Source organism: Protopterus annectens, chromosome 6.part1, assembly GCF_019279795.1.
Source record: "Protopterus annectens isolate FY-2018-M chromosome 6.part1, PAN1.0, whole genome shotgun sequence".
Classification (NCBI taxonomy): Eukaryota; Metazoa; Chordata; order Ceratodontiformes; family Protopteridae; genus Protopterus; species Protopterus annectens.
In genome coordinates this window covers 202,448,163-202,468,162 of record NC_056738.1, presented here as the reverse complement: position 1 = coordinate 202,468,162, position 20,000 = coordinate 202,448,163, and the positions used below count along the sequence as shown (strand labels likewise).

At 42.9% G+C, this 20,000-nt stretch overlaps 1 protein-coding gene across 1 annotated transcript in view; it reads right to left on the bottom strand.

Annotated features, from left to right (window-relative positions):
- The window catches only part of LOC122805475 (microtubule-associated proteins 1A/1B light chain 3C-like), a 92,356-nt gene that overhangs the window by 32,128 nt on the left and 40,228 nt on the right, over window positions 1-20,000 (bottom strand). The window contains exon 3 of the mRNA XM_044075660.1: window positions 8,214-8,320. Coding sequence (XP_043931595.1) covers window positions 8,214-8,320 — 107 coding nt within the window. The remainder of the gene's footprint in view (window positions 1-8,213; window positions 8,321-20,000) is intronic.

Genomic DNA, 20,000 nt, shown 5'->3' with positions numbered 1-20,000 from the left:
GAAATGCAAGGGAAAAAGTAACCTCTGCTGCAGCCTGAAAACAAGCTTTATTTATTGCTAAAGGAAAACATTATATTCAGTGTTCTCATGTTCTTACTTTCACTTGTTTCCACTTAAGTGTTTTAATCCAGACATTCACCTGTGCTAAAGAGAAATCAGCTCCATATATACATTATGATCCATGTGCTTTTGCAACCCACCCCCACAACCCAAAATTACAGCCTATTAACGTAAACGTGCTTTTGTCTGTTCTTTTTATATTGCAATGCCTACATTTCTTGAATACAGAAAAAAGGTGTCCCATCACATACATTATCTAGAAATGCTTTACTACAAAATATGCAATTTATATTGTGAAAAGTTTCATTAAACAGAAGTGGTTTTAGTTCCCCCCTTCTTCCCCTCAGAGTCCTTCCAAACATTAACTGAAGCAATTACTTCTCATTTCCCCAGAGGTTTAACAAAGTCAACGAAAGCCCACGGACTTCTTATATTTTGCAAATGGGACTGATGCTTTTCAGCCCCACATTCAATTACTGTGTTGCTAATCTTCCTATCGCCTGCATCTCCCAACTCCAGATTCCAGTTAAATTCCAAGGCACTCCTGATCCTTCAAGTCAACTGCTATGCTTCAGTCTCGCCAGCATTTTCTTTTCAAACAGTGGCAAAGACTTCACTGGCAAGGTCTCAGTGATCTTGATTACCAGAAGAATGAGAAATCAGGTCCCCCTTCTGCTTAATTTTTTGCTGGACAAACTTCTGCATTTCAACAGCTGGGTACAACAGGTTGAAATCTCACCTGCCTCTACATGTTCCCAGGTTACTGAAATAAAATTGTCTGGTTAGGATTCATTTTCCACACATACACGTACATCACCTTTTAAATACTTTGCCCTTTTGCCACAGTTTGTCAGGATCAACTCTTTCTGCTGGTAGGTCTGCATCTTTACTAATAAGGTCTGGGCCGCTTTCTCAGACAAAAGAAATGTTGGGAAGATATGTCAAAAAGTCGTTCGTGTGCACATCAGCAAGCAGATCCTGCACCATGTTTTCTCCTCTCAGGATTTAAGCAATCTAATTTAAAAAGTTTTCCAATCAAAAGGCTAAAATCCAAAGTTGGCAATTAACAAAATCAACAAATAAAAAAATTTGAAGATCTCCTGCAAAGCCGTCACCCAGAAGAGGCTATCTAGCCCATTTCAAAAATCAGACCATAACTGCTAGATGCCTTCTCATTTACAACTGAGCAGAAAGCTCATAATGGAGTATTACATTTTTTCTCAGTCTTTGTTCAAACACCTCCCCCACCTTTTACAAAGGGGCACACCTAATGCAGATAAGGAATGTTCTCTTTCACCACCCTGCTGCACAAGTGCTCTAACTGCAGAGAGCTATAGGAGAAATGTTTTAAGTGAACAGCTTAAAATGGAAGGAAAGAGGCAATACAGACACTTCCAATGGACATTACACCAACAAAGTCCCATCTTCATTTATACACATCTTGTTTGACGTGCTCTGCAGCTTTCAGTTTTACAATGAAGTTCTAAACATTTAAAATCTATCAGGTTGTACTTGGGTGGTCCCTTATGTGGGCTTCTAATTAGTACCCTTAAATTCTGCAACCTGAAAGATTTTAAATCCACCAGAAGTGTAGCTGGATAGCAAGTTAAAATCATAGCAATTTCTACACAGCTACCAGAAACAGCCCCCCCCCCCCCCATTTAGTGACAGAACCACCTGAACGTCAAAAAAAAAAAAAAAATAAAAAATCTTTAGTTACTAACATAGGTCTAGGTTTTGGGTGTTTAGTCACTCTGGATAAAAATAACTTGATAAAAAATTCCTGCCTGCACAGCATGTAAACCAAGCCAACCCCACCCGGAGGAACCCTCAGTGTTTTTTACTTTTCTGGAGCTCTCCAATAATGGATTTCTATTCTAGACACTGTTATCCACATGCAAATTAAAGGCTTCTCCCAGCTCATCCTCTTGCATTTGCCACCGGACAACTTTTCCAAATTGGTTTTGAGCCAAAACCCACGGTTTTGACTTTCACTTGCAAATTCTACTACTGGGCTTCTAACCAACCCAATAAGAATGATTCTGCCACCTTGTCTTCTGTAGTCCAAGTGCCTCACTTCCAACTTGCTAGTCTTCTCTGCCAGTTTAGTTTTAGTTTTAGGTATAAAATCCTATCTGCCTACTTCAAAATATACTATTTTAATGTTTAAAAACATACGACAAATAACCACTTAGCAAGGAGGAACATGTCTACTCATCCCAAAGATGGTGGTGGCTGCAAGTTTAATAGGGAAATGCCTGGTTGTACTGCGAGACTACCATTTTCTGAAAGGATGTGAATAAGAGAACTAAGAATCATGTCTTACTTCTGCAGGTTCAGTAAGAAGCCTACTAAGCAATGCTGTGCAAAGAACGCAGTTTCTTGGGCATCTTCAAGACTATACTTGGAGGTGACAAGTCAACTGGGCATGCTATACTCATCCCCTTTTCTTCTGCAATGGGCAATCACTGAAGCTAAACATTCTGTAAAAACGTCTGTCTGGTGGCTATGCAAAACGGCAAGAAATGAACTGGAACAGTGTCCATCAGGACTAAGTATGTCTCAAGACAGAAGATGTACGATCTTTGAAAATCAGAGACAGTGTAAGACTTTGGGATACAGAGCCAGGAGGGATAGCATTTTGAAATACGGGACAGACCATTTTAATCTGAAGTCCAGAAGTTGTCTCCGTGGCCCCATCTCTCCTTTCTACGGGTTCTAGATGCACCTTACTCCTTCCTGGTCCCCAAGGATTTCTTCTATACTGCTTCATTTTTAGCAACAGCTGGAAAACTTATACAAATGAGGCATTCTAGGCAAGTTGGGACCCTTTGTATGCCCTTGCCTAGAGATCTGGATTGAACTTCCAGAAGTACTATTCTCCACCTTAATGTGCTTAGATAAGCACTGTGCTCAGTACAGGGAAGTGTGTGCCCTACAGACAGTGTGCATCCTCCCTCTCTCCTCTTCAAAACAGGCTGCAACTCCTTTGCACACCAGCACTGACCAGCCCTACCGTCCACTTTGGTAGGCATTAAACCTGGACATCTGACCTAACAGCAGAAATACTAGGCTCCACTATATAACATTAAACCCACACACATTTATGAAGGATAAACTCCCCGAGCAGGCAAGCACTTCCACTACTAATATTCCAGCATTTGCATTTCCAAGACTCTGCTAGATAGAATAGTTAGCTGGGAAAACTTATAACCACAGATGTCCTTCTCTTCCACGTTTCAGTATTCCAAACTCCTGGGTGAGTGCTAAAGCTCACAGGAAAGAAGGGGGTGGGGGTATGGAACTGTTCTCTACGAAGCCATGAAGGACTGTTCTAGCAAACACCACTCTGGATCTTGAAATGTGATCCAGCTTAGTGTTTGGTGAAGGTATGGACAGATGTCCATGTGTCCAGTCCTTTGAAGAAGGCCCCTGATGAAGCCATGGCTCTAGTGGAGTGGGCCTTAATTTTTAACTTTAGTAGTTTCCCATGGAATGTGTACCAGAAGGAAATATCCTTGGATATCCATGCAGAAATTGTCTGTTTTGTCACCACCTTTCCCACAGCTCTAGATAGGAAATCAACTATTCTATCTAACAGCTTTAGTCTTATCAAGGTAAAAATCTCAGTTGTCTGTGATCGAGGGAAGACCCTGTCATTTTGGGGGTGAGGAAAAAGGTGGGCAGGTGGATACCCCGATTTAAAGGATGGTTCATTGACCACTTTGGGCATAAAGGAGGGGTTGGTCCTCCGGGTCACTATCCTTGTGGAAGATGAGTAAGGGAGGAGTTGCCATGAGGGGCTGGAGCTCTTTGACATTCTTCTGGCTGAAGCAAGGGCCAGGAGGAGTACAGTTTTCCCCAAGTACAATGTTTCAGGGATGCCTTAGAACCTGGTTCAAAAAGGGGGCAACAGTGAGTTTCTCTAAAACTCAATTTAGATCTCATGGAGGTGGAATCTGCCTCCAGGGGGGGGGGGGCTGAGGCATAGTACTCCCTTAAGGTACAACTCTGGAAGGAGGAGACAAAGCTGGAAGCTAGAGGGGGGATCAAGAGGCAGACAGGTCAAAACAGGTGGTGTGCTTTAACAGAGGAATATGCCAACCCTGCTTGCAATAGTTCAGATAGGACAGCACTAAGGGGACCTCACTTTGAAATGGGTCTAAGTCTTTGTAGACACCACGTGGAGAACCTCTTCCATTTAGACAAATCTCCTGGTGGTAGTCCTGCAGGAGGCCAGGAAAACTGTTAGCATGCCCTCAGTGTAAAGGTGTCCAGAATGGATCAAAAAAAGTCCATCACACACAGGATTAGATTCAGAGACTCCAGATGGGGATGGATTAGGGATGTCTTGTCCTGTACGGGAAGGTCCACTAAGGAAGCTTGCGATTCCCCCTCCTTCTGCATTTAGGCAGAGGCAATCAATGCTGTCTTGGCCAAAAGGGAGTAACCAGCAGGATTTCTGGATTTCTGGTTTGCCCTACTGTACCTTCAAAAGGAGTTTTTGAAGTAAAGGGAAGGAGGGGGATACACACAGAACCATCCCCTTCAATGAGATTGAAAAAGCATCCGTTGCCCTTGCCAACGGACTGGGAAGTCTGGTTCAAAACAGTGGTAACTCTGTTCAGAGGGAGGCAGACAGACTTATGGTGGACCCCACCTGTGGACAATGTCCAGAAACACGTCTCTGTGAAGCATCCACCCATGGGATTGTGACATGGACCTGCTGAAGATGTATGCCCGAATGTTCTGAGCTGAAGAGATGTAAACTGCCTGCAGGGAGACTCTCGTGTTGGGCTGCCAGGTCCCAGGCTCGAACAGCAAGTTTGCAAAGCAAATAAGATTTGGTTCCTCCCAGTTTGTTCATACTATACAACTGTGATGTTGAAATATTTCAGGGGACCTTGTTTTAGAACATTAAGGAAGGCTTTCAGGGAAAATAGGATAAGCTCTCATTTCCCTGATGTTGATGTGTTCCTGCATGAAGATGTGTGACCAGGTACCCTGCACTTCCACGCTGCCCAAAATAGCTCCCCTCAGCCCAGATCTGAGGCATCTGTGTACATTTCCTGGTGCAAGGGGTTGTAATGGAAGCCCTGGGTGGAGTTTAAACTTGATTCATCCACCACAGAATCTCCTTCAGCCAAGGAAGGAAGGGGATGCCAAAGTCCAAGGGGTGAGAGTGTTGGGTCCATGTGGACTTCAGGTACCACTGTAATTTCTTCATATGGAGTCTTGCCAGAGGCAGCATGGGTATAGTAGAAGCCATATGACCCAGCAGTCAGAGATATTGTCCGGCTGTCAAAGCAGTGGCTTTGTCAGAGGCCACACATACTGCCTTAGGTTTCCACTTCTTGGAGTGGAAGGAATGTTCTCATGGCACCTGTCCTCATCCTACAGCCTAGGAAAACTGGGAAGGACTCTGGTTGGACTGGATGAAGTTTGTTAAATTCCAGTACCTGCAGGACTGAGATGACTTGGTGGAGTTGGGCCTGTAGGGATCTGGAGCAGTCTGCCTGAACCAGGTCATCCAGGTATGGGAAAATCTGAATCCCTTGGACCCTGCAATAAGTAACAACTGCAGCCATACACTTGAAGACCCTTGGAGCTGTAGAGAGTCCAAAGGGCAAGGTCGAGAACTGAAAATGTAAGGAACCAAACAGCAAAGTGTAAATATTTCCTGTAGTCTGACCATATGGGGATATGGAGGCAGGCATCCTTTATGTCCAAAGTAACTAGAAATTACTAAAGGATAAAGGGTCTGAAAGGTAAGCATACAAAAGGGGGTACCTGTAAGAAAAGATTGAGGTGAGAGATCCAGGATAGGTCTCCCAATGTCCATCCCTCCTGAGAACTAGGAAGAGTCTGGAATAGAATCTCTTTCCTTCTTCTGGCAGAGGAACCGGTTGTATGGTTCCTTGTAAAAGGAGGCAGTCTATGACTGGCTGAAAAAAAGTAGAAGTTGATCTCTGGGTGGCTGGGGAATCCCCTGGGAGAAGGGGAAATGATCCAGGTCATAAAGTAACCCTTTTCTATGATGGAAAACATGGCTGAGGTGATTTGCCAACTGGAAAACAGTGAGCCTTAGAGACAGAGGAATGCAGTCTGGGGAGGGGGTTCTGGGCAGGAGTTTGAGCATGCTTAGAAGGGGTCTGCTGTTTCCTAGTGCCCTTTCTTGTCCTGGCATGGGGAGCTGGGCCTTAAACAGCTCAGCCACTTTAGATCCAAAAAGAGCACAGTTATCCAGGGGCAACAATCAGCAATTTGGCCCCCAATATCATCGGGTAAGGGTTGTAGCCTTAACCATGAATTTTCCTGAAGGTCTACTAAACTTAAGACAGGGAAATTAGACTGGAGATTTGAGCCTTGGAAGAGGAGTCAGGAAGGTCAGCTAAAAGCTTGGTGGCCTGGGTCACAGCCAAGGCATATTTCGACATATGCTTCTGGCAATTCACTGCTCTGAAGGCCAGGGTAGCGAAGGCGATCCATGGCCTTACTGTCCTTGTCTGTAGGAAGGACAGAGGTGGAGGGAAGTAACTTGGGATGGCTTGTCTGCAGAGTCAGCAACAGGGCATTTTATCAAAAAGTTTGCCCCTTCAGGGACTTTGTAAAACCTGTCAGGCCTTCTAGGGGGCAGATGGTTGTGAATCAGGATTAAGAGAGGCAGCATTAAAAGCAAAGAAAGCTGCAACACTGGAGGAATTGCAGAAGGAGCAGGGCTTGCCTTCTGCAGAAGCTTACCTTTATTTGAACCGCTGACATTAAGAGTGCCCCTGAAAACACACTCTCATTTTAGAAATTTCCGCCCCAAAGGTAAGGTCCTGTCCTGGGGAGGCAGCTGTGGCAGATTAGTCCTCTGGATAAGCATACCCAAGAGAAGACATCTGAGAAACATGGAGAGAGAATCCTCTGAGGAGTCCTCAGCTTCAGGTTTGATGACTTCCTCAGCCTGAGGCCTGGGACTGATAGGAGGAGGAGCAGCCTGTAGGGAAACAGGCATGGCAAACTTTGGGGCTATAAGGGCATTAAATAGGCTCTGTGAAAAAGCCTGTCACTCCAAGTTGGCTTTCAGCAGGACGGGAGAAATGTAAGTGAAGGCCCAGAAGACGTAGGCCCTAGGGAAGGCCTAGTCTTGGAGAGGGGCCTAGAGTCCGTTAGCTGGGAAACATTGGCTGCAGTGGAAGGAAGGGCCTGTCTGGGCAGCTGCAAGAGCCTAAGGTTCCCACTCAGTCAACAGGCTGCGTCTGCAAGCCCTCCCCGGACGTGCCTTCTGCCCTAGGTTGTGCAGCCTCCCGAGGGGTACCCGCTATACCTTAACTGCAGACACGGAACGTTCCTCCAGGTGAACATTAGCCACAGGAGGGACATCTGGTGGAGGAGGGGCAGCAGCAAGTTAAGACCTGGAAACCTTGGCCTGCTTTTCAGGTGGTTCTATGGGCTGACTGCACAACTCTTCCATCCCGAATGCTAAGAGTTTAAAGACACTGATTTCTCTATGTAAATGTTCAAGGCATGCAGACGACTGCAGAGTGTCTTAGGTGATCTGTCAGGCTTTCATCCCTAAGTAAGATGGTCTTGGATAGGCCCCAGACAGAAAAGGCAGACAGAAAAGGCAGAGTTTGTAGGAATCCTTATGGGGGGATCTGACGGAACGCACCTGCACTTTCCTTTTTGTCGCTGCATGTCTGTTTAGATTACATGTCATCCAGGAAGGGAAACAGCCCCAATGGGGTACTTATCTTAAGATAGTTGAAGATCCGATGACGAAAACTGCACAAAGCATGTTCGACTGGCGGCAGAGAAGTTCTGCGGAAAGGTATTTGCAGACATCGTCCACCCTCCCTAGGGAAACATCAGATGTCCCATCTACCTGGCAGTGACTACAAGCTTTTGTATACTGGCTGGACGTTCAGGTAGTAAGCAGAGGGATAACACCATGAGAATAGAAGAACATGTACTGGCTTAACAGCCCACTCAACCATCCAAGCAAACATGAAAGTTATATGCAAAGTTAAAGGTTTACTACAGCAGATCCAATCCAAATAGCAATGCCTAAATACCAAAAGGCCCATTTCATACGTACTCCATACCATTTTTGTTGCACAGAGAAAAGCCACATCCCCGTCAGAGAAGTCACAATTTAATCAACTCACCTGATTATAGTTACAAACTGGCACATTGTTAGCTCTTGTGGGACCAGGAATTTTGTTTTGTCTAGCAACGGTAAGACCTTCTCTTTAGCATAGCGTTCAACGATTACCTAAAATTAAATTTTAACAGTTAATGCAAAATTCCTGCAATGAGTAGATGGTGCTTTACATGCCACTTAATTATCCCTCCCACAACACTGAAAATTTTCTCTCTCTACTTTTATAATTGAGGGACCATCACATTAGGAAACCATATCCAGCCATGACTGAACCAAAAGCCAGTGTCAAAGACCATCCCCCCCCCACACACACACACAAGAACCAATGATGGAGTCAGCTCTGTATCCTTCAGGAGTTCCTTTGAAGTTTTATAGCATGGTGACCTATAACCTTTCTGGGGTTTTGTGCAAATGTAACCAGATAATGTTTTCCCAGATGGGATGGTCCTCAAATTTGTTAGCAAACATTTTCTCTCCTTAAATATACGGCAAGTCAACAAGTAGTTCCATTAAAATTTATGGCCCACTTACTTTATGCAACTTTTCTGTACCACCATTTTAGAACATTTAACTTGCACCCATAAAGTAAGAGTAATGCCACCCCCCCAATTCTCAAATGATCCAGAACACAAGCCAGTCTCTCCAAGAGACAACTATGCATGCCAACTACACATGCCCATCTTCTATCTTAAGAAAAGATGGCAGTCACTGTGCTTCAAAAGGCTGAATACACCAGTTAACATTGCTTTTTACCCAAATTGTGGGGGCACACCCAGACAGGAGACTGTAGTACTGGGGAGAGGAAACGTACCAGAAAAAGGACAGGAAATGAACATATACCAAAAGCAAGTATATAGCCACTGAAGGTGTCACAAATCTAAGCAGATACACCGCAAATGCAACGAAAAGCCAGCTCACAAGTATTCAGCTCTCCAAAAACATCCAGGCCCATAAACGTTCCAAAGGATTGTAAAAACGTATTTAGCTTTGCATAATTTATGGTTGTATTTGATAACAGGTTTATGATTGGCAAATCTTAGAATGAATTTATATGCAACGTATATATATATACATTTTTACAATATTTTTATATAATATTTTTATAACATGTTTTTAATGTATTTACTATGTGATTATTTATTTACATGGTTTTTTAGGCACCGGCGGCATGGTTGTATTTTTTCTGTAATTCAAGGGTAAATCAATTTCATTTTACCTTTTTATTTATATTTGGTATTGTATTCTTGTGTTGCACAATTAGTCATAATTATCATACAACACAGTATGAACAAGGTATTTATGCAATATGCACAAGGGTAACCATAGGGGCAAAGGTTTGTCATTTTTTACAATATGATATAGGTGGGTCAAGGTTACGTTTTCCGTTTTTGTGTACATTGTAAATTGAAGTATGTGGTGTAATTCACAGTTTATTTTAGCTCAATTTAATGTAATCCAATTTAATTAATTTAATTATATTAATGCATAGTAGTTCAATATCATTGGTTAACAGGTCCAATCAGTTCCTTAGGCATTTATATTTAAAGTTTCAGTCTGCATTCAGATGTGTTCTGATGAAGTTCGTTTTGTGAACGAAACCTAGGTCGACGTTTTTATTTTATTTGAGTTTTTTTGTTCAATAAAATCCTTTGGAACGTTTATGGGCCTGGATGTTTTTGGAGAGCTGAATACTTGTGAGCTGGCTTTTCGTTGCATTTGCGGTGTATCTGCTTAGATTTGTGACACCTTCAGTGGCTATATACTTGGTGTATACATATCTTTTCTTGGTTTTGGTATATACCAAAAGCAGTTTCATAACAGGAAGGAGTCAATGATCGTGATTAAGACAGATTACTGGAACACAGGCTCTCAAGGCCCAAGCCGTAGCATGAAAAGCTTATGTACAGCACTTCACTAGTTCTGAAAGAACTGCATTAAGACAGCAGTGTTGAGTATAACAGAAACATCTTAATCCATCAATCCACACTTTTGCATACTGTCTAGTTAACTGTAAATTATGTCTAGGTGAACCAGGGCAGTAATTTCAGTCAGCACAGCTGAAGCCATCAAATCCATGCTTCGGTTTACATCTGACAATTGATTTTACTAGTTTAAAAATTCTTTTAGTGACATGATAGTATTCGCTTGTGATGCTGGACCTAGACCTACATCCAGTTACAGCAGTTCCCCAATTCATTATGCAATACAAATTAGTTGCATACAAAGCCAGAGGCTGCAACGGTTCAGTGCCTAAAGGCACTCTTGTGCAGGCAAGTACAACTGTAGTTTGCTTATGACATCAACCACACTCAAAAGGATGAATCACAGGCAGAGTTGGACTTACTAGACCACCACCCCTCCGGCCCTCCATGTTACGTTGTCAAAACATCTTTCTTGCTCACCCAATGAGATACAGCCAACGTTTTTAAAGTCCACAGTTTAATCAGCCATTTAAAAAAGACAGCTTGCCCCCCAAAAAAATAAATAAAAATAAAAAATAGCCTCTCTGCACAAGAGGCATCGAGCTCCACATATCGCCAAGCAGAACTGCTGGCTATGAGGAATACAACTACCCTTTCTGAAATTGTTGTGCATTAGCAGTCGCCTCAAAGTGGGAGAATGTTAGGTTTGCTTAAACTGTAGGTTATGAGCTAGAGTTACCCTCTTCTATTTCAAGGAAAGCATGACATTCGTAATGAGTACAATTATGTCTCCTTACTAAAATATGTAGAAAGCAAGAGTGTCTTCATTGTTTCAGTAACAAACATGGGATTTCCTTGCTGTAGCAGTACTTGGCTGGCCTGAACACTAGAGACTTTGCTACTCCTTCAGGCCTGGACAGCAGATGTTTGGGTACAAGGGTCACTAGCTGGTGCAATGCTTTCAGGTTCTTACCACCCCCTCAAAAAAAACACACACCACAACTGCAGCTCCACATACAGCCCCAGACCAGGAGCACAAATACTCAAGCTGTCCCCAGTGGGCCACTGCACAGGGGCACCTGAACTCTGGGTAGGAGATCCTAAGGATAACTGAAAAGGAGTACACTCCCAACTCCTGTGCGTGAGGGAGGGGAAGGCGAATGGGAAAGGATACAGTAACAGCAAAGATAAATGTTAAATATTCACAACTGTACTATGTTGTATATTTTCAGCACACAAACAAGGGAGGATTCCCAAAGCAAAAAAGTGGAAGCTGGAAAATGATACTGGAGCCAGAAGGTCCTGCAAGACAGCACAGGCAAATTCTGCCCCGGTCCTGCAAAAGGATGGATAGATATGAAACCTTGGTAAAGGTGAGAACAGATGACCAAGTGGTAACTTCTAAAATTTCTTTAAAAGACACCCCCCTAAGCTGGTATGGCTCTAGTGGAATAAATTCTGATCCAGGGAGACCCATTTACTATGGTGTCTGTAGTAGAAATAATCCACTTTGAAAATGGTCACCCCCATGAGTCAAGAAAGGCTGTATGCACAAGGCCTTGCAACTCCAAGATCATCCTAGCGGAGGTTACAGCTTCAAGGAAGGCAGTCTTCTAGGAAAGAAACATGATATCGGTGGCACCTGCATGCTAAAATGGTAGTAGAGTAGGATTATCCAAAGCAAAGCTGAGATCTGGTGATGGGAGAACTGGCATCTCTCTCCCAGAAGGTCTGGGATGGAAGAACTCTAAAATACTTTCATAAGGGGGGGTGGCATGGGGAGGTAGGCAGAGAGAAAAAGGGCCCAAACCTAAACAAAATCAGCCAAATAGGTTGGCACTACTGAAGTAAAGTGGTAGCTGACCTTTGGACCAATCACCAGACTAAAATTTTCTACTTAGATATGTACAATTTTCTAGTGCTTTGGCCATCCTAAAACGAGAGAGACACAGAAAACAGAAGGTCTTTGAGGACAGCCCTTCAGAGGGAATTATAATAGATCACCCATGCAGTCACCCTCAAGGTACTCAAATGGGAGGTGTAACTGTTCTGTGGAAACAGGTTTACGGTCCCAGGAAGCATTAAGGTTCCTGTTTGCTCAGCTGTAGAAGGGGGAAACCAATGCTGCTTTGGCCAAAATGGTGCCGCTGGATCACCCTTGGCCCTTTCTCATCTTCAGTAGTAACCTGGGGATGAGTGGTATTGGAGAGAATGCAGACTGAAATAGACCAGTCCAGTGAAGAAGAAAAAAAAAAAAAAAAAAAAAAAAAAAAAATAAAAAAAAAAATTTCATCCTACAAACCCTGCTGTTTTAGCCCTTGTGCATTACTTCTAAATCGTCCCTTTTTTTCTTGTGGCAAAAAAGCAGCTTCTGAAATGGGGTGTGCCAGTTACCTTTTGAAAAAGGTAAAGTTTCCACTCGATCTCTCGGACCCATTCAGGTGGTCTGCTAGATGGTTTATCACCCTTGGCAGGTACTTTACAATCAGATGCAGACTCCTGGATCCAGCCACTACCTAGATCCAGCCACTTCCCAGAGTGGTTTGGCTAAAGTGTCACAAAAGGTACGAGTTGGTACTTCTGCTAGTAGAGAGAGACTATATCAGTGATTTTATACAAAACCTTTTTTAAATGCTATCATGCCTTTGAGGATTGCCAACACTTTTATATGGCTTTTAAGAAGGGGTTTGTTCCATTTTCCCTGGACCTGGAGACCACCTGTGTGCCCCAAGCCAGGACAGAGATATCTGTGATTAAAATATTTTCTGGACGATTTGAAAGGGCACCCCTTGGTTCAGGGTGCAAGCTTTGATCCAACACAATTTCTCTGGGCAAGGGAAAAGCTGAATGTTCTGGTCAAGGGAATGTGCATATTGACACCACAGATTGAGGTACCACCAAAATATTTCCAGGTGCAGTATTGGGGAAATCAAATGCATTAGGACATGTATCTCAAGGCTCTCCAGGCCTCCCTGGCTACCATAACAGTTTGCTTTTGAGCCACTGGATTAGAAGTTAACCCCCCCCACTCCAAACAAGAAGGCCATTTGTTTTGAGAGAGTGTCCAACAGGGCTCCTAGAAACCAGTTTGCATGTGGGAGACTCCACTTGACCATGACCATTTTCTAACTTCTCAATATCAGGAAGTCAAACCGAAGGACTGCAGTTCTTAATGCCTGCAGGTCAACACTGATGGAAGCTTTTGCAGGGTAAGAATTCTGAATTTGGGAACCGGCATGAATCCCTTCAGCCTTGACAGTTCTAAGACATACCTCCAGGTCCCCTCTTTCTTTGGTACCAAGAACAGTCTTGAGCAATAGCCCATGTACCTTTCTTTTCACAGGGACTTGTTCTACGGAACCCTGAACTACGAACAGATCTGTTTGTGCCAACACTTGGTTTGCCCTTTAGGATGCAGGGGAAGTCTGTTTACTTTAGATGGAGGCAAACTGAAGTTCGTAACCAGATTAAGAATTGTAGGATGCATTGGTCCCAAGTGACATTTTCCTATTCCTTCAATAACTGTGATAATCTCATTTCTAGCTTTGAGGGAGCATGGGGGGAGACAGGGAGGTGCTTGGCCGAGTCATGGCTGCTACTTGCTATCAATTTTTTTGGTCTGCTTGCCATCTGTTTTTGTGGTCTGGCCCCTCTGTCTGGGAGGACAGGAAGGAAAGGAGTAGGGCAGTTCCCGATAACTCTAGGTGTCTGTACCTGCAAGAAATCCTTGCAAGTCTGCATGGATTTAGCATGGTCCTCCAGCCTTAGGTCAATATGCTCCTTGTCAAGTGGTGCACACTGGTTCCAGAAGGTGCCGTTCCCTTAAATCAGATATGCTTACTAAGCTTACTAATAAGAAAGCCAGTCGCAGCAGCCTTTGAATCTGCATCTACAGCATCAGGCACCACATTTTTTAGCACATTTTCCTACCTGCAAAACAGTTTTGGGCAGATTGGCAACTTGCCTTTAGATTCTGCCCCACCACCCTTTCCAGGAGCTCCTTTGCAAGCTTATTCCAGTGCTTAAACATGTGGGTGAGACAGCTCACAGCTCTAAAGACCAGGGTTGTTGCGGTGTATGCGCCCCAAAGCAGTATGGAAGCTTTTCCTAGTCGCTGGGAAGTACACAACCAGTAAACAGTTTAGCTGTTCTAGCACTATAACAGCATCTGGATCTACCAACAGGTCTTTGTACAAGAATCTTTTTCCATGGCAGGTCGAATTTTTTTTTTTTTTTTTTTATTGAAAACATCTAGACTAACAGAAGACATCCAAAACAAAAGACAACAGCAAGCTAGAGTAACAGTAGTCACTTTGCAGCAGCAGGTAAGCTGACAATTACAAATGTTTGGTTACAGCACAATGCCTTACTTTGGGTTTAAAAATGTGGGCTTTCCAGGAGCTATATGCTTGGACTCTGTACATCCCAAAAAGGGCAGTGTCATTTGTTGGGGTCCAAGTACAGTGGTTAACAGGTCTTTGGATCTTAAGATATTCACTTGGAAATTAACTTGGCAAGACACTATGGAAACAAGATAAGGGGAGGGCACGAGACCTGGGCGTTGGAACATCCCTTATGGGCATGTCTGTAAGTGGGAACATTTTGCCAAACACTTCTCTTTTGTATTTAGCTTGAGACAGTTTTCTGACAGGTACACGCACAGCAGCCCTTTTTGGAGCAATTTTGTAGCCTGGCAATGTTCTTAATGAAAAGATTCTCCAACCTACTGAGGGACTGAGCAGATAAATGCACCAGACTTCAATGGTCTCCTGAACCACTGACCTAGTACCTACCTATGAAATTAGTTATCCCCAAAACAAGGGCTTTACCTTTTGTGAAAATGCATTTAAAGCACTAGACACCATCTGGTATAGCTCCCTTTTCAAGTGAAGCCTAGGTTATGAGACCCAAAAGAAGGCCCATAACCTCTCCCTAAAATCCCCAAAGGAAGATTAATCAACTCTGATGATATGCAATACTAGAGGTTATGACAGAACTAGACAGGGAAATCTCAAAATACCACACCAAGGGCACAATCCTAATCAATCTCCCTGGTGCCATACTGCTGCTAAAATACTGGACATCAAAAACTGTATGGTGAATGTACCCTTCTACAGAATATCTAAAAAGCAGTTCAAGTGGAATAAGAATGCCCTAAAATAAGTTGATGACCACCAACAAACCTATTGTAACTAAAGGAAGTCTACAAAGATTGTTGCAGCCACCAGCCCAGAAAATAGCAAAATCAGAAGCAGCTGTCTCTTGGGCAACCTAAGGAAATAGGTTGCGTCAACAGATTAGGTGCTTTTGGAATACAAGGACAAGTCCCCAGAAAGGGGAATCATACAGGGACTCCCATCATCTCTGTGCAATAATGAAGTATCTGGGTGCAGCATTATCCTACCACCACATCATACAGCCTACCAGCTCTCTGGAATGTCAGTACACCAAACTTATCAAGACAAGGAAATCGGACACCAAGCAAGCTTTTAAATAGTTTGGAAAATTACAAATTTCTCAACTGATAAAGATGGACCACTTGCTACAGAACTGCATTATTTTCACAGCACTGCATTTTTTTCACAGCACTTCTACTCTGACCTGTTGCACAAGTGCAGATGCACACCACTGTTTATCTTTGCAAACTGGATGGCTATAACTGTGGGGGTGGGGGTCCTGCTTACAAAGCTGCACTACTAATGAGAAGACAGTTTCCAATTACAGAATCCCATCTGCCTTTAACAGCAAATTCTATAAAAGCCAGCAGGACCCCAGTCACAGACCATAAAAGACAGACATAACAGCTGCAGCACTCCTGCTTACTGGGAGAGCAACAAGCACTGCAACAGAGATTGCAGTACTGGCTTTTAAGTGGTTAAAGGAAATCACAGCTTCACCGGATAGTGAGTCACACTGGAGAAACTACAAAAAACACCCAACTGTCAAGTATTGTGAATGGAGCTAAGCTAGTGAAACATACTGTTTAGATTGACAGAGGCTTGGGTTGCAATATTTTAGCTACCCCTACCCCATACTTGGTAGCTGCTGTCTTGACTAGCCTCCCTTCAGGTCAGTTTTGTTATGGTACCAGCTGTTTCCATTCAATGGAATTTTTATGATCTGGAAAGCAAAGACTTGCCGTCAAGTTTAAACTGCAAGCTGACACTTCAGTCCTTGCTTGTATCCTCCCTTGAGTGGGGACCTGCAGGTGCTGCTATATGTACATCATGGATCAAGTCAATTATTTTGCTACAGCTGACCTGCTAAACAAATATTTGGTAGCAATGTACCAGGTGTTTAATTCTGTCAAACACACACTGCAGCTTCAATAACTGAGCGTCCATTAACTGTCATGGACCCTGTATGTGCAACAAACTGGCAGCATGGGACTCATTTCCCTGGAAGTTAATAGTCATGATGCCAGTGGTATCACAATCTTACATCCTAAATGTTAAACTGTGTATATATTTTATACACACACACAGACATTTAGATATACATTATATACAAATACATGTATCTAAACACATGTAAATGTGTGTATCTACATAGATAATATAGATATAGCTTAATCATCAATACATACACACAGTGCAGAGAGATATGGACATAGTGACTGTACGCCAGACCATACTGCATTCACCATATTTAATACAGCTATACTGTCACACACTGCAAAGAAAAAGGACATTGAGCCCTGCAAGAACAGGAAGGCTTTTTAAATTGTCAGGCTGACAAAAACCTAGCTGCAGAGGGCAACAGTACAAAGACAGTATATAAAAGTCCATTACTTAACTGAAACGAGTCCCTTTGGGCTGAAAAAGTTCAGACACAATTTCAGAAGTTTGCATGTCACAAAATTTACATAGCCTATGCTCCAAAATGTACCATTTTCAACACTGTTGCACACACCAAACAAATTCCACCATTGAAAGTAATGGTTCACGACTGGGAAGAGGTATCCTCAGCAGCCCAGCAAATAAGGTATTCCCACACACCTCATCCAATACATAGCATAGCAATGGTGGAAATAGTTAATGGTTCATCAGGAATGGGTGGATTTTATCAGCACACAGATTAGGAAACTGAAATGTCATGCAGGAGACTTGCATTAGGGGTCAACTCTCTGAAGTCAAGTGAGCTAGTGTTGCTAGGAGCTGTGGGGAGAGAAGTAAGAAATGAGCAACACACTTACAGTAACCGCGAGCCCAGAAAGATGCTACATAAGCTCAGATACAAATGCTAAAACCAACAGAACCAGATTAAATCTGGTGATTGACTTTTGCAGGGCAAATACAGGGGGATCTTTTTACAAGAAACCATCAAGACTTAAAAAAAGCTGTGGATCTATGAAGCAAGTGCTTCTAATACACATTTAAAAATGTGCTCAGCAAGACAGAGCTGTCCTCCAGACTAGGCATCTCTAAATTTGTTTTACAAACAATAGGGTCTGATTGAATGGCCCAAAAACTCTCCACCCAGAAAGGGGGGGGGGGGGGTTGAGAGACATGAAATTTACTATGCACATGCCAAGAGCTGCATATAGTCTTCAAGAATTATGCTTAGATAAAAAAAAAAAAAACAGGCTCTGACAACTGACCAAGAAGACTGTCATTGTAAAGGAGCATGCGTCAGCCTGGCATGAGACAGAAGACATTAAAATGGATACATTTAGCATTACTATTAATGAACAATTTTCTTCATGCTACTACAATGTAGCTTTATTAAACTGTTTTCTCCAAAGTAGAGGCTCCAGCATCCTGGACCTGTTCCTTGCCAGTTTAGCAGTCTCCTGTACACCACCCAGGAAAAAAACAAAAAAAACAAACAGGCCTCCTGAGAGCCCTCACCATCAAGCGAGACTTTCTCGCTATCAAAGGCAAACCTACTTCAGCTTGAACAACTATATTACTCCCTACAGAAAGACAGGGCTACTCCCTTTGCCTCAGGCTGCAGAGGCTGTGAACAGAGATCACTCTGCACACAGCTTCTCAACTTTGCAAAGGCTTTCTGACATTCCCATACTGGTATTATGGAGAAATGAGATAGTATCCACATTGCTGAACTGCACATTGGCTCTCCCAACAGATTCCAAGTTGCTGGTTAACTTGGAACTGAAGCTAGTGGGGTTCTACAGGGAACAATGGTAGACAACAAACCCCAGATGCGCGACTGAAAAGTCTCCCAGTGACTGCAAGCTAGGCACAGTTATCCACTTCATTACTAAACTGCTCTAGCAAAGGTCAGTGCTGTGGATAAACAGTTGGCAAAAGGCTGCGCCACTTCAAAAGATTATGTCCGTCTGTCTCGCTCTATAGATCTATATATAAACACACACACACTTGGATAATCATGTTTCCACCAATTAAGAAACCACCTGATCCAATTAATTTCCAGGGAAATATCTTGAATTCAAAGACATACTCTTCCCTCAGACCCATAGTGGAATACACCCCACCCCAAACAAAAGTTACGCAAGTTATGTATAAATACAAGCATGCCACCCAACTGGAAAAGTCCAATTGGTTTCAGCAAAGATCACATCTCAAATCTTTAAACTATCCAGACTTGCCGTATACTTACCAGCTGCTCCAAGGTTACCAAAAGTTTTGACATCTTCACAAAACCAGTGGTTCTGCAAAAACACTGGCACTACGGACCTTAAAATAAATCACCACTTACTGGAGGAATACATTCCCAACTCTGTGTATTGCCTAACACCAAAACAGGCTACCACTGCATATCAAAGTGTAAGCAAAGTCCTGATAAATGCATAGCTACACAGTGTTTTCAGCAGGGTTACATACTTCCCCAACTTAGGGGGTACACACCAAGGAGACCAGTTCTTGACATAATCCTTAGAGGTGCACATGGTTATGCATCTTATCCCCATGACTACTTTGCCTAGTATTCATTTCCTAATGCAATGTTCTAAACACTTAGTTGCTGGAGACAGACTGCCTTGGATTACAGAGTAGTGCTATCATACATTTTAGAGGATAGGAGATGCTGGAAAGGGAATAAAAGTGGGAGACTGCTTATGTTCACAATCATTCAGGGAACAGGAATATCAGACACCACAGAACCTCAGCAGTATCCTTTAAGGAGTAAACCAGGAGAATGACATACAATAAAATTGCAAGTTAATACACACTCAAGTACCCATCGCTCCAAATCAGAGAAAAATTGTAATGCCATAGTCTTCATCTGCAAAATGTGAAAGTGATTTTACGCACAAATTTACCACTGCATGAAGTGAAGTGGTCTTAAAGCCAAGTGTCAAGCTTCTCAGCTGTAGACATGAACAAGGATTTCTGGCAGATGAAGCCCAAGTGAATAAAATATGCCCAAATTGAGTACTTTATGGCATATTAAAAGTACAGGTTCCTCAGACTTTAAGAATCTCCATTAACAGTTATGGGGCACACTAAACTACCCACCAGCATTTGAAGTCTAGAACTAAACCAGTCTACTATACACAAATTCAGCAAAGGCCAGAAAACGTGTAGCACCTTATAACTTGCCTGCTGCTCTGTACAAGATGCATTACATTACCTGTGATAAAGGGATATTCACTTAGGTGGTTTATACTGCATTTAGAACATATTTTGATGCAACTACAATTACATTTGACTTGGAAGTTATTCTGAGTGTGTGAAACCGGATCAGTTTTATGATTCAGCGAGCAATCACAAGTACTACTATTAATCAGTTTTAGCAACACATGGAATGGCAGCTTAAAACCTCTTCAGGTAAACCACTGTATTTAAATCTCAACAGCACCATGTTTACATTCAACCTGCTTGCTATACATGAACACTTAGACAAAAGCCAACCCAATAGTCCAACCAAGTTTAAATGGAAATGTG